Genomic DNA, 15,354 nt, shown 5'->3' with positions numbered 1-15,354 from the left:
GTTATAAATACATAGATTGGTTATTGAATCTTGCAAAGTGATGTCTCAGTCCTTGTCCTATCAGTCTGTTGAAGTACTTCTAGAATCATAGAAAATCATTTTCTGACACTGTCATAGTACTGGAGTGAGTCTCCACAAATATTGAGCCATAAAATAAAAATATTCTATTGATCTAATTACCATCAACTTGGCACCAAAAATAATGATAGTTATGTAGCCATAAAGTAGAGATACAAGTTGTTTATAACATGGATACATGTAAATATATACATGTCTGAATATGAAGGAGAATGACAAGTATTCAGACACACAGATATGAACATTTGTATTCCTTTAATTATATTTCATTAAATAATTATGATAACCTTATAAAATCACAAGTTAAATAATAGTCAAAACTATGATTGTTACATAGCTTATATTATTTTTATATTTCTTTAGGCCATCTGAAGGAGGAACATTAAATGGTGAGTCTATGTGGTAGATTTAATTTTAAAAATTAAAGGTCATAATTAAAGCATTTACCACATTATCATGGGCAAGAAAATTTAGACTTCAAGTTTTAAAAAGCCAAGGTAGTTGGAAAACTCTTCCCTCATCTTTAATATAGATGTTTTGCAAAAACATGAGCCACCCTGTGAATTATGATGACCACTTTTCTGTCACCATTCCCCACTTAACTAGCACCCTAAAGCAGAGTACTACTGCTAATATGCCAGGCTCTTGGTGTGGCCTCCATCATAAATAACACAGTGGCTTACTTTATGTGGGTTTATGGTACAACATAAATGGAGTCATAGAGATGTAATTTTTAGGAGATTCATCAGTATTACTGTACTAGTGTACTTTGTGCATTATTAGTATTTCATAGTATTTCCTTGTTGGAATATATTGAATATCCATTCTATTTGATGGGCATTTCAGTAGCTTCCAGTACGTAACCATTATGCTTTTTGTTGCTATGGGCATTCTTGTTCATGTTGTTTGGTAAACATAAATTTGCTTTCCATTGGTTATATGCCTAGGGGTGGAATTGCTGGGTCATAGCTTATGCATAGTTCATATTCAGTAGTTATTGCCTGCCAGGTAGGTGTTCAGAGTAGTTATTCCATACTGGCTTCCTGCCTGTAATTTACTGCTAGTCTATCTTCTACCACCAAAATAATTTCTCCTAAAAGATTTTATCTTGCCACTCCTCTGCTTTACATTTTTTCCCATTGTCATTCAGTAAAATGCAGTGTCCTTTCTTTGCATGACATATTAGGCTCTTCACAATTTGATATTGCCTGCTTCTGTAGCTTCACCTCCTTCAGGTATGCTTAAGCTCTTGCTCGTTAATTTGCAATCTTGGTTGCATATTCAGATCACTGTAGAATCACCTGTGTGATGCCACAGACCCATGGAATTAGATATTGTAGACTGTCAGTGGGTGATGTTCAGAAAGCTCCAAAGACTATTCTAATTGTGTTTAGTCACTTATACTAAACTGCCTGGGGTTTCTCCAATGTAGCATGGACTTTCAGCACTAAAGATATCCTTGTAAATGTATTCCTAGAAATCCACTGCCTTGCAGATTGCTATTTCTTCCCCTGAGTGAGGTAGCCTTAGCCTTTATCAACCAGGTGTCTTAGTTCCTGTGTAGCCTTCACGATGCACCTGTGTGTATAGGTGTCTTTATATAGCCTGTCTTTTTATAATATTACAGTATTAAAACTGTTGGCTTTTATTGTGTGAGAGTAAATTAGATTCCTTCTCATATTCTAGAACTTAGCACCTCACAGACCTATTTGTTATTCTTTCAACTTTTCTGTCTATGGTTAAAAGTAAAATCCTCAAAATAAATAAATACATAAAGTTTATATGTGAAGAAGGTGATCTGGAGTATCCTTATATCCCAGGAGCTCACTTCTCACATTAGAACACCTAAAGTGGTTAGATGGTTATTTATTGTCTCCAAATCCAAAGGGCAAGAAACAGAGCAATTTTTTTTCTTGGCAGGTATGAAAATGCAATTTATGCTAAGAGGTGAAGAGTGGAGCCTCATGTGCTTCTTCCCAGGCGTGTGGAGCACAGTGAAGTGGGGTCATGTGACATGTTATAGTAGTTTCTGTTATCTTTCTTTTTTTTCCCCAGTCAGGAGAGGTTATGAAAGAAATTTAAGATTATGATTTGGGAATATGTCTAGGCATACATTGGTGCTGCGCAAGGGCTTTTTAAACAGTCTGATTTATTGACATTCCAGGTCTTGCTTCTCCATTTAAGCCTGTTATGGATACAAATTACTATTATTCAGGTCAGTGATACTGAAAACAAAATTTACTGATATTTGAATCATTAGAGATTTCATCATTTTTCTCTCATTTCCATGCAGCTGTGGAAAGAAATAACCTGATGAGGTTGTCGCAGAGTATTCCCTTCGTGCCTGTGCCTCCACGAGGTAAATCTCAAAACAAATATGGAAACTGTCGTTTGTCTCTAATCATAACTTTGAACATGGTCAGGGCAGAATGAGAATTCCTATGAAGAAATAACAGCTTCTTGTGCCTGTTAGCCTTCGAGGAGGGCAGGGTATAGTAAAACAGCGGGAAACACTAGAAACCACTCTGTGTTCTATTTCAAAACCTTGACCCATTGTCAGGTAGTGGAAGTGTAGAAAAGTTGACATCATTGGGTGAGTGGGACAGATGCCTCTAATCTTTGGCCCTATGTTTATCTCAGAACTGTTTTACTTGCTTCCTAAAAGTTTGTCCTCAAACTTCATGCTTAGATGATTCAGTCAGTGAGAAGATGAGTTCATTTCCCAGAACACATGTGAAGAAGCCAGGTGTGCCAGTATGTGTTGTCACTTCTGGGCACTCTGGCCGGCCAGCCTAGCCTAATCAATCACTGAGTTCCAGGCCAAAAAATAAAGTAGACAGCTTGTGAGGAATAATAATAGCAAAGTTACCTTCTGGCATCCACCTGCTCTTGTATATATGTACTTCCCCACACAGTTTGTTTTTAAATATTATAATTTGAAATATGTTTATCTTTAAGCATGAGTTCAGTGATATTAAATTGGTTTTTAAATTTATTTATTCAAATAAATCTGTGATATGCATGCATAAGATGTGCTGGTGTGTGCACACAGAGACCAGAGGAGAACATTGGATGTTATTATCTATCACTCTCTGTCTTATTTCTTTGAAGCAGAGTCTCCCTGCACCTGGAACTAAGCTCTAGCAAAGCCCAGAGTCCCAAACAGCACTGGGTTGCAGGTGCCCACGTGCTTGCCTTTTACGTGGGTTCTAGCAGTGTGGACGCAGGGCCTCCCTCTTGTTTGCCCAACAGCATTTTTATCCAGTGGGCCGCATCCACTCCCAAGGAAGCATATATTATTTTTTGTAGTGGTTATATGCAAATACGGTGCCATTTTATTACTGTGAGAAGCATATTTTTATTTCTATCATTTTACCAATTTTTTAAAATAAAATTGCAACTTTTGTTTTATCTTCTATTCCTTGCTTAATATTTACCATAGATACTTAGAAATACTTATTCTCCTTTGTCATTTTCAAAGTTATAATTTCATCTTACACTATTCATTTGTGTTGCAGGTGAGCCTGTCACAGTGTATCGTCTGGAGGAGAGTTCTCCCAGTATACTGAATAACAGCATGTCTTCTTGGTCTCAGCTAGGCCTCTGTGCCAAAATTGAGTTCTTAAGTAAAGAGGAAATGGGAGGCGGCTTACGAAGAGCAGTCAAAGTACAGTGTACCTGGTCAGAACACGATATCCTGAAGTCAGGGCATCTTTACATCATTAAGTCTTTTCTTCCTGAGGTGGTTAACACATGGTCAAGCATTTATAAAGAAGACACAGTTCTGCATCTCTGTCTCAGAGTAAGTATCGTGACTGCAAGCTGTGATCTGAGTTTTTAAAAGTGTGAATAAACCAAATAAAATCTTAGTTTAAATATTGATCAAGTGATTTCTCCCCTTCTGTAGGAAATACAACAACAGAGAGCAGCACAAAAGCTCACATTTGCCTTTAACCAGATGAAACCCAAATCCATACCATATTCCCCAAGGTAAATCTTTACATTTGGTGTAGACTTGGTATTATTTAGATAGCAGTATTTTTTGGCACTCATTATTGATGTTGGGGAGGGTTACTTTGGTTTTTGTTTTTTGGGGTTTTTTTCTTTGTTTTGTTGTTGGGTTTTTGTTGGTGGTGGTTTTTTTCTTTTCTTTTTTGTTTGTTTTTTGACACAGAGTTTCTTTGTGTAACCTTGGCTGTTCTGGGCTCACTTTGTAGACCAGGCGCCTCTGCCTCCTGGGCAGTGCTGGGATTACGGGCGTGCACCACGAGGCCCAGCTGAGTATTCATTATACATGTTGCATATTGATTAGAATCTTACTAACAAAGTGCCTGCTGTTGTCTGTGACTCTTTATAAGGTTTCTTGAGGTTTTCCTGCTGTACTGCCATTCAGCAGGGCAGTGGTTTGCTGTAGAAGAGTGCATGACTGGAGAATTTAGAAAATACAACAATAATAATGGTGATGAAATTATTCCAACAAACACTCTGGAGGAGATCATGTTAGCCTTCAGCCACTGGACCTATGAATATACCAGAGGGGAGTTACTGGTACTTGACTTACAAGGTAAAGTTTACTACTAACTGAATTACTAAGGTGAAGTTGTGTGGTAGGTTCTCACTTATTCATAAATTGCACATGCTATACAGAAGTCTGCTATTTTAAAGTCTTCAGCTGATAGAAGGTGTAATATAAGTCACAATCACAGCAGTATATAGTCTTTGGGGTTTGGAACAATGGGGTATGTTTGCCTTTCCTTTTATTGAGGTAAAGTTTTGCTATGCATCCCATGCTGGCCTAGTACTTGTGACCTTCCTGTCTGAGTCTACCAAGTGCTGGAACTAGAGGGATGTGTCGCCATACCTAGCCTGCCTATCTTAAGAATTGTGCTCTTAGGTATCCAGCTTTTAGTTTTTTGTAGATACAAAAAATTATTTTTAACAAAGCAAGTCCAGGACAGCCAAGGCTACACAGAGAAACCCTGTCTCGGAAGGAAAACAAAACAAAACAAAACAAAAACACAAACTAACAACAACAACAAAAAAACCCAATGAGTATCTCTGATGTTTTTTATGTTATTTTTCCACTAAACTATACAAAAATTTTAGTAGCTTAAAGCAGTAACCATTTAACCCATGGTTTCCAGAAACCTGAGGAGGTCAAAAGAGGGCAGCAGTTCTTGGATTAAACCCTGGAGTCATGGGGCAGTTGTAAGCCTCCATGTGGATGGTGGGTGCTCCTAAACTCTGAGCCATTTCTCTAGCCCCATGCTTCCGGAATTTAGATTGCCTGTAGCAGGGATAGCTCATCTCTGCTGTTCTTTCTGGGGCTTGAATTGCTGAAAACATAGCATAGGTTAATGGAATTAAATATCTTAGGCCCCTATTCACTACCTGAAATCACCACCTGTCTATGTTACTAACATGGGCTTTCATATTGTAGGATGATTTAGGTAATTGGACTTCTTACATGGCAGCTGCTTTTCCCCAGAAAGCTTCAAACTCTTACCCCCCCCCCCTCTGGTTGGTTGTGAGACAGACTCACAACATATCCTTGTATCCTTGGCTGACCTGGAGCTCACTATGTAGACTAGGCTGGTCTACAAACTCAAACTCAGAGGTCCGCCTTCTTTTGCTTCAGGAGTGCTTAGGATTAACAGTGTGTTGCACCACACCTTGTGGTAGAAAGCTGAAACTCTTGTAAGAGATCATTCCAGGCTGGGGGTGCTGGCGCACGCCTTTAATCCCAGCGCTGTCCAGGCGTCAGAGGCAGGTGGATCTCTGAGTTCCAGGCCAGCCTGGTCTACAAAGCAAGTCCAGAAAGGACAGCCAGAACTGTTACACAGAGAAACCCTGTCTCAAAAAAACCAAAAACAAAATATAAATAAATAAATAACACTCGGACAGTGGTGCACACCTTTAATCCTAGCACTTAGGAGGCAGAGGCCAGCCTGATCTACAAAGTGAGGCCAGGACAGCCAAGGATACACAGAGAAACCCTGTCTTGAGAAGAAAAAAAGAAAGAAAGAAAAGAAGAATTTGTTCCAGATTCTTTTCAACCCATTCTCCTCCCCCTCACATGTGATTTTCACGTGCTAGTCAAATATTCTACCACCTTTCTTTTTAAAATTGTACACATGTGCATTTAAGACTTTTGTGGTTTGTTTTTTGTTTCGTTTTCTTGAGACAGGCTCTCACTGTGTACCTCTGACTAACCTGGAACTCTCTGCCTCTTGAGTGCTTGAGTGCCTGTCCGAGTGTGGGGGGGGGGGGGCCACACATGCTATGTGCGCATGTGGCAATCAGAGGACAGCTTTGGAGTTGGTTCCTATCTTCTAACTTTTCCCAGGTGGTGGGACTCACACTGAAGTCCTCAAGCTTGCTTCTTCAGGTATCAAGGGCCTAAACCCATCTTGCTGGTTCCCCAGCACACATACCCCTTTTTCTTCAATTTTTAAAGATTTTTAAATTGTATTTTATGTGTATGAGTTTTGCCTTCATGGGGCCTGTGGAGGTCAGAAGAAGTCATTGGATCCTCTGAAACTGGAGTTAGAAAGTAGTGAACTGCCATTTATGTGCTGGGAACTGAACCCCAGTCCTCTGGAAGAGCAATTTCTGCACTGTCTCTCCAGGCCCTCCCCCGCTGCTGCTTCCTCCCCTTCTCCCCCCCCCCCCATCTTCTCTTTCTTTCTTCCTTCTTTCCCCTTCCTCCTCCTCTTCCTCCTTCTTCCTTCTTTCCCCTTCTTCCTTTTTCTTTGAGACAGTGTTTCACTAAGTTGTCAGGCCAGCCTTGAACTCATTCTTTGGTCCAGTTAGACCTTGAGTTTTTCAAGTCTTCTGAGTCAGCCTCTCAAATAGCTGAGTTTACAGACCTGTGCCATTAGGCCCAACTGAGCTTTTTTCTTGGTAGGAATAATTTAGAGATTACTATGACAATTTCATGATATAGAAATACAGAAAGTCTAAAGTATTCCCTTCTTTGTTGCTCTTGTGAAGACATACAGAAACTGCAACTCTCCACCCTCACAGATTATTACTATTTTTATTTAGGTATAGTATGATTTGCTGGGTTTTCCCAAACTAGCATTATGAAATACATGTTTTCAACCTAACATTATAGCTGTCTTCTGTGTCACTGATGAGTCTGAGTTAGTGTTTTCAGTGCCAGTGTGATCGCTTGAAGCATGGTGGTACGTGATATAGGCCTGCATTTTTGTTGTTGTGTTGTTGGTTTCTCTGGAGCCTTGGCGCTCGTCTAGTCTCACTGCTTCTGCCTCCCGCGATCACTCCGGTTTTAATTTTTGCTTCTGCAAACAGAGCTGTTGCTGCTTTCATCCTGTCAGCAGGTTCCTAAATTGGCTTAAGAGATTATTGCAGTTTTTATTTCAATAAAGCACTTCCAGATTACTTTCAAAAAGGTTGTGTCCTGAATTCCTCCTCTGCCTTGTCCATGAGTGCCCATCTGTCAAGTATTACAGAGTACTGAGTATTTTTAGTCTTTTCCAATCTGTTGGGTAAAAAAGTAGCAGTATCGGGGACCCAGGAGACGGCAAAATTGCCAAGCCTGACAGATGATTTTGATCTGAAGAATCTACATGTGGAGACAGGGAAACTTTCTGGCCTCTGTACATGCACAGTAGCATATGCATATTTACACACCCACTAAGTGTTTCAAAAACCTTTTTGTAGAATAGAACCATGTTGTTGGAGCTTGTTTTGCTTTGGTTTTTGTTCTTTTCTTTTGTCATTTGTTTTTGTGAAATAGGAGGGTCTCGTGTATCCCAAGCTAACCTCCAATTCACTGAGTTCAAGGATGGCCTTGAATACAGGCATGTGCCACCTTCACAGTTTATTCAGTGCTGGGGCTAGAATCCAGAGCTTTCTATATGCTGGGCAAGCACTGTAGCAGCTGAACCTGGTCATATTTTAATTCTAGATTTTCCATTTATGAAGCTGGACCATTTTAATCAGGTTTCACTGTAATTGTTTAAGTATTTCTGATATTCAAAAACCATTCAACCAACTTTTTAAATACCTCTGGAGAAGACTGAAGGTTAAAAAAAAAACTAAACTAAAACTCACACTCCCCCCCGCCACACACGCACACACACTCTCCCTCCCGCCCCCTCTCGTTTATCTCTGAGACAGGGTTTCTCTGTGTAGCCGTGGCTGTCCTGGACTCGCTTTGTAGACCAGGCTGGCCTCGAATTCACAGAAATCTGCCTGCCTCTGCCTCCCGAGTGCTGAGATTGAAGATGTGCGCCACCACACCTGGTTAAAACAACTTTTTAAAAATACAAAACAAGCCCAGGCAGAGGCAGGCTGATAGGACAGCCAAGGCTACACAGAGAAACCCTGTCTCGGAAAAACCAAACTAAAAACAAAAGTTGGACTTTCTTAAAGCCTTCAGATACTAAGTGAAATACCATCGCACGTTACTAGTGAAGGTGAGCCAGAGCCAGATTGCATAGACTGTTTTACATTGAATCAGGTGCTTATCAAGTCAGATTCTGGGAGCTCCCAGGAACTTGTGTGCCTGCCTCCCCCACTCTGAGGTGTAATTTAAGCATATCCCAGATATGCTGGATTGCTGAGATACTAAGTTTTTAAAAGCACTGTAATTAAGAATGATGTTATAAAACCTCTCTAAGCTTTTTTTATTATGTAAACATAAATGTTTATATCAATTGCATAATATATGTTTTTTTATGTATACATTTAAAGGTGTGGGCGAAAACTTGACTGACCCATCTGTGATAAAAGCTGAAGAAAAAAGGTGATAAGATTTAACTGTTTATTGAGGCATAATTTGCTATTTTAAACTGCCACATTTCTACTTGAATAAACTCCCTTCTTTACTTGTCAATTCTGCAGATCCTATGACATGGTTTTTGGCCCTGCCAACCTAGGGGAAGATGCAATAAAAAACTTCCGAGCCAAACATCACTGTAATTCTTGCTGTCGAAAACTTAAGCTTCCAGGTAAAAATGTTCACTCCTTTGTCTTGTTATGTGGCCCAAGTTTGCTTTGAATTCAAGATCCTGCCACCATGCCTTGCTTATGTGGGTTGGGGGGGGGTTGTTTTTGTTTTTTGTTGTTGTTGTTGTTGTTGTTTTTGGTGGTGGTTTTGGTTTTTCGAGGCAGGGTTTCTCTGTGTAGCCTTAACTGTCCTGGACTCCTTTTGTAGAACCGGTTGGCCTTAAACTCACAGCAATCTGCCTGCCTCTGCCTCCCAAGTGCTGGGACTAAAGGCATGTGCCACCACCGCCCAGCCTGCTTATGTGTTTTTAATATGTATGCTTTGTACATTGTTATTTGAGTTGCTTACTATAATATTAAGAACAAAAATACAGAGGTTTGGGTAACTGATCTGGAATTCTACAGCCCAAGAACACCTTTATTATTATTATTATTATTATTATTATTATTATTATTATTATTATTATTATTATTATTAAGTTAATCATAGTCTGACCCAAGCCCCCTCCCTCCTCTCCTCCCAGTCCTACCCTCACATCCCCCTCTCCCCATTCCCCTCTTTTTTTCTCAGAGAAGGGGAGGTCCCCAAGAGTTAACAGCCCACACAGGTACCTCAAGTCACAGCAAGACCAAGGGCATCCTCGCCCACTGGCAGCCTAGCTAAGGGGAAGGGATCCAGTGTCAGGCAATAGAGTCCGGACAGCCCCTACTCCTGTTGTTAGGGACCCACATGTTGACCGTGCTGCACATCTGCTACACTTGCCCTTTGTTTGTTGGTTTGGTCTCTGTGGGCTTCCATGGGCTCTGTTAGTTTATCCTGTAAGTCTTCTTGTGGTCCTTGACCCCTTAGGCTCCCTCTCTCCTTCCTTCTACTTCCGTGAGACTCCCTGATCTCTGTCTGTTGTTTAGCTGTGGGTCTCTGCATCTTTTTCCATCCACTACAGATGAAGCCTCTCAGACGACAGTTCTGCTAGGTTCCAGTCTGCAATCATAGCAGAGTATCATTGATAGTGACAGGAGTTGGCTGTCTCTCATGGAGTAGGTCCCAAGTTGGGCCAGTCATTGGTTTGCCATTCCCTCAACCTCTGCCCCATCATTACCCCTAAACTTCTCCAAGACAAGATAAATTTGGGTCCGAAGGTTTTGTAGGTGGGTCGGTATTCCCCTGCCTCTGCTGGTAGTCCTACCTGACTAGAAGAGATGGCAACTTCAGGCTCCAAATCATGTGAGGGGGGAGAGGAAGGGAGGGAAGGAGCTGGTTGAGAGATAAGGATCAAATTTCATTCTTCTACATGTAGCTTTAAGATTCTTTTTCAATTTCTTTCAAGAATTGTGTTGGAACTTTGATGGGCATTACATTGAGTCTATAGATTGCTTTGGGGGGATAGTCATTTTCACATCTTATTATAACACTCTGTGAGCATGGGAGGTTTTCCATATTCCGGTATAAGACTTTGACCCCCTATGCATCACAAAAGCAAAGCCTTGTATACTGTGCTCGTTACTATATTGTTTCATTTCTTTTTGTTTGTGCGTTTGCTTGCTTGCTTGTTTTTGTTTTTTTCAAGACGGGGTTTCTCTATGTTATCTTGGCTGTCCTGGACTCACTTTGTAGACCAGACTGGCTTTGAACTTACAGCAATCCACCTGCCTCTGTCTTCCAAATGCTGGGATTAAAAGCGTGCGCCACCACGCCCGGCCCTATTGTTGCACTTCTGTGATCACAAAATTGTACACACCTTATAGACCGTGTTTGCTACTGTATTGTCATACTTACATGATTTACTGGTTTGTGGTCTTTATGTAATAATTGTATAGAAATAGACTTGACTATTTAGAGGAAAATCGATGTACAAAATGCTCATAATTCTTCATTTGTAAATGACTGACTTTTTTTTCTTTTTCTCTGCTGGGGTTGTGAATATAGATCTGAAGAGGAATGACTACACACCTGATAAAATTATATTTCCTCAGGATGAGTCATCAGATTTGAATCTTCAATCTGGAAATTCCACCAAAGAATCAGAAGCAACAAATTCTGTTCGTCTGATGTTATAGTACTCCGTCACTGATTTTTGCCTACACTTAACAAAAGTGTGATTGTCGTTCTTCCTTCAGGATGGAATTGATGATATAGGTGTGTGCAAAATGAGCTTGCCAGCCTCGCACATACTTTAGAGGTTAATGTCTCTTTGCAAAGCGCCTCAAGGATGCAGATGACTGCTGGGGATGTTAGCAGTGGTGGGGAGTTAGTGCTTTCAGCTTGTGAAGGGCTCGAAAAGATCTGAAACTGCTGTCAAGGTGGTCTCCTTCCCTATCACTTGGTGCAGTACCTTAACCAAAGTCAAGTGTCTTTGAATTGTATTGGCTGCTCAGTGACAGCCATTTAGCTAAAGAAACTAAATCACGCAGCTTTTTGGTTGAATGGCAGAAGTCTTCCTCAGTTTAGTGTGCTCTCAACTAGATGTTTGTGGCCACGGGAAAAATGACTCCTTAAAATCCCAGCATCACAGGCATGTTTAAAAGCCTGCACTGAAAACCATTTGTCTTCCCTCCCTCCCTCAATCCCTCCTTGTCTTCTCCCTGTAGTATTGAGGATCAAATCCAGGGCCTCATAAAGACCATTTTTCTAAGAGGAATTTTATTTAAGAATCAACCTTAGATCTATGGTTATGGATACAGCCAGTTTCTTCTTAAGCAAAGCCTGAATTGTGCAGAAGGGTTTTTTTAAAGCATTATTTTATCAATGTTAAGTAAAAGAAAGCCATGAAAAATAAGAATTAACTCATTGTTCAATGGGTGTTTCCTGTGAGGAAGGTTACAGTCGTAACAACCTACAGTTGCATACATCTCCAAAGATTTACTGACTTATTGTATCAAATCAGAGTGTCATGTGAGCTTTCACATTTAAAATTGTGTAGGAATTTATTAATGTGAATTCTGTTTCTGGTACTTATTTAAGAAATCAGTTGTTGGATTGTCCTTACACAGTTTAGGGAAATCACAGTCCAACCATGCCAATAAAATGTAACTCAATTACCCAGATATTTTTGCATTTTCAGCAACAAGAAAAAAAAAGCTTATCATTTGACTCAAGTTTTATGCTTTCTCTTTCTTTTCATTTCCTAGGTACTAATTCTAATTTTTATTTGGAAGGGAGCAGTGTAAAGCTTACTTGTATTCAATAGTGTGTCTCATAGATACAGACAAGGCAAGCAGAGATAAGCTGTTAAATAGTGTTTAATGTTGATGTGGAGAGAAAAAGTGTATTACTTAAAGATATTATACCATATACGTTTTGTATATCATTAAATCTTTAAAAGAAATTAAATTTATTCTTGTTTACAGATGTTTAATGAGTTTACTCATTCTGAAATGTATAATTTTCCAGTGTCAGTTTGTGTGGGTGTGTGCTCATGTGGCATGCCATGGCTTGTGTGTGGGGTGAGGGGACGTCAGGTATCAGTGCTGCCCAGGAACTTCACAACTCTGAGAGGAGGCCTCCTCACCAGAGATGGTGCAGATTCCAGGGAAGGGTTGCCCCAAACACCTGAGGAGCCTAGGAACCCGAGCTCTGCTCCTTTCCTTCTCCTCCTCCTCTTCCTTCTTATTGCTGCTGCTGCTTCCAAAGAGTTACTGCAGGCAATAAATATCTAAAAGAGATTTATTAGAGGCATAGATGTATTCAGGAGTAGCTGCCTCTGCTCCCGGGAGAAGACAGCAGGGAACTGAGCAGACAGCCTTTATATAGGGTTTCTTGGGGGTAGAGGAGTGAGAGCAGAGCTTTCTGGGGCAGGGATTTCCAGAGTGTGGATTGGTGGGATTTCAAGCCTGAGCTGGGGAGGTTTTGTCCAGACTTCTCATCCCAAATTAGCATAATCTGGGTTACTGAGGGCCTGGAGATGGCAGTTACAGAGGTCTTGGTGTGGAGGGCTGGGCTGCTGGAGCTTTCTCAGACAGAGGTTGGGCCACTTTTCAGCCTTGAAGGGTAATAAAGTCTACAATGTGCCCAGAATTTACAAAGAGTCCACTGTGAAGGCAGTAGGCTGAAGCAAGAAAGGTTGTCATCATTGACAGCTCCCATGGAGGCGGCAGGAAAGAGTCAGCTGAGACAGGAATTGACCTTGGATTGCTCCGGGTGAGGGGCTGACAGGAGCCACTGTCATTTCCAGGTTTCCGCAGCCCTAGAGCAGAAAGGAGGGGCTGGCTGCCCTGAAAGGCAGAGGGAGTAGGACTGGCAGCCAAACGCTTTAAATTTTAGTGGCCCACTGCTGAAGGGCTAGACGGAGCTCTTGGGAGTGGTGATACCGTGGGCCCCCTGCAGCTTGGAGAAGGTATCCTGTGGGGGGGGGCACTCATGTCCTCAGAGTAACCGCCCCCAAACAGGTAAACACCACCTGGGGCCAACCAATCAAAAATGGGGCCATGAACTCTAGATGTGTTTGCAAGATAAAAATACCTCTTTGTGGTCAGTCCTGCCTTGCTGGACCAATCAACATAAAGGTCATGTAGTTACCCACCTCTTACACAATCATGAAATACCAAAGCTTGGAAACCCCCCACTTGCGATTTTTTCCTTTAAAAACCCCTAGACCCTGTACCTCTGACGTGCCCAACCCCCAAGCCCCTACCCCTGCCTTCCAACCTGCTGTGTCAGGGATGGCTCACAGCCCAAGCTCAAGCTTGTAATAAAGACCTTGTGTGTTTGCATCAGATCCGTGGTTCTGGTGGTCTCTCAGGGGTCTCGTGATCTGGATATTACAGCAGCAGGCCACCGCAGCATCAAAGTGAGCTGCTGCAGCTTGGGGCAGACTACTGTTGTTGCTCCAGGTCAAGGCTTGAGGCAGGCACTACAGCATTCACTTCTACAGGAGGTTGATGGTGGTGTTAGGCTCAGTACCTCAGTGGCAGCAGAAAAATCCCTATACTCACTACTCAACTTTAGTCATAACTATGTTAAAAGGCTGTAGACTACACTTTCATGTTGTCAAAATATTTAAAATACACAGAAGTAGGTTTTGAAAGTACTGCATACTTTCAGATAACTCGAAGGAAGAAATGTCTCTCCCACCTGTGCCCTGAAATAGGGTTTCTCTGTGTAGCCTTAGCTGTCAGGCTGGAGTTGGAATGCACAGAGATCTACCTGCCTCTCCTTCCCCAAACGCTGGGATTAAAGGTGTGTGCCACCATACCCAGCTAAGAAATAAATCTTAAAAGGAGCAGGTTAAAACAAACCACAAAAGAGAGAAGGAAATTTTAGGAAGAGCCAGCCCTCTTATTTTCTTGCAGTGTAGTGTGAGCCATATGGGTAAGGGCATGCTGTGGGTGGCCGTGCCCTGGTGTGCTTCTGAAGCTGGGCAGTGGGTGGGCAGGTGATCTCATGCAGCAGCGTTGGTGGGACAAGGAGATATCCTGGCTCTGACAGACACTAGGTGCCTCCTAGTTAGAGATTATACGGGAAGGAAAAAAATTAAGAATCTGGAAAGGAGCTGGGCGTGGTGGCCCACACCTTTAATCCCAGCACTCGGGAAGTAGAGGCAGGGGGATCACTGAGTTCGAGGCCAGCCTTATCTACAATGCAAGTCCAGGACAGCCAAGGCCACACAGAGAAACCCTGTCTTGAAAAACCAAATAAATAGACAATAAAAATCAGGAAAGGAGGCCGGGCGGTGGTGGCACACGCCTTTAATCCCAGCACTCAGGAGGCAGAGGCAGGTGGATTGCTGTGAGTTTGAGGCCAGCCCGGTCTATAAAGTGAGTCCACGTAGCCAAGGTTTTTTTCGAAACCCTGTCTCGAAAAAAAAAAATTGGGAAAGGTTTAGAGTTGAGATTATTGGTGTGAACTCTGATTCTACACACACACACACACACAGGGCACGGGGTATCCTTATGGCTATAATAGATGCATATTTCTAAGCCTTTGTGGGGGTGGTTTGGTATAGTGTGTGTGTGTGTGTGTGTGTGTGTGTGTGTGTGTGATGTCATGTGTATGTGTGGCTTGTAACTAAGACCAAGGAAGGACACTCTCTAACCTGTCCAGCTTTCATGAGCTGTCACTCATACTGGGGTGGGCCTTTGGTCTTACAGCTGTCTGAGTCATATTTGCTCCTGATCCCCTCATCCATAAGCTGTAAGTGACCCCAGTAAAGCACACTGGTTCACCAAGTAGGACTTGGATGGTGCCCTTACTTTGGCCTCTCAATTCCCTTTCTAGGATAAATTGATGGAAGAGCTCTCTGCTGGTGCTTAGAGGAGCAGCAGAGATGTGAACAGATCATTCTCAGAGAGTTACTTTTCCTC

General features: G+C 41.8%; 1 protein-coding gene across 1 annotated transcript in view; it reads left to right on the top strand.

The window, feature by feature from the left end:
• Trpm7 (transient receptor potential cation channel subfamily M member 7) overlaps positions 1–12,390 on the top strand; it is an 84,642-nt gene extending 72,252 nt beyond the window's left edge. The window contains exons 31-39 of the mRNA XM_051144548.1: positions 442–467; positions 2,243–2,293; positions 2,372–2,437; positions 3,597–3,880; positions 3,986–4,068; positions 4,437–4,642; positions 8,800–8,851; positions 8,950–9,056; positions 10,982–12,390. Of these exons, the coding sequence (XP_051000505.1) occupies positions 442–467; positions 2,243–2,293; positions 2,372–2,437; positions 3,597–3,880; positions 3,986–4,068; positions 4,437–4,642; positions 8,800–8,851; positions 8,950–9,056; positions 10,982–11,112 (1,006 nt within the window). The 3' untranslated portion in view covers positions 11,113–12,390. The remainder of the gene's footprint in view (positions 1–441; positions 468–2,242; positions 2,294–2,371; positions 2,438–3,596; positions 3,881–3,985; positions 4,069–4,436; positions 4,643–8,799; positions 8,852–8,949; positions 9,057–10,981) is intronic.
• Positions 12,391–15,354: the final 2,964 nt, after the last annotated feature.

Source organism: Acomys russatus, chromosome 4, assembly GCF_903995435.1.
Source record: "Acomys russatus chromosome 4, mAcoRus1.1, whole genome shotgun sequence".
NCBI classification, from domain to species: domain Eukaryota; kingdom Metazoa; phylum Chordata; class Mammalia; order Rodentia; family Muridae; genus Acomys; species Acomys russatus.
This window is presented reverse-complemented; position numbering and strand designations above follow the sequence as displayed.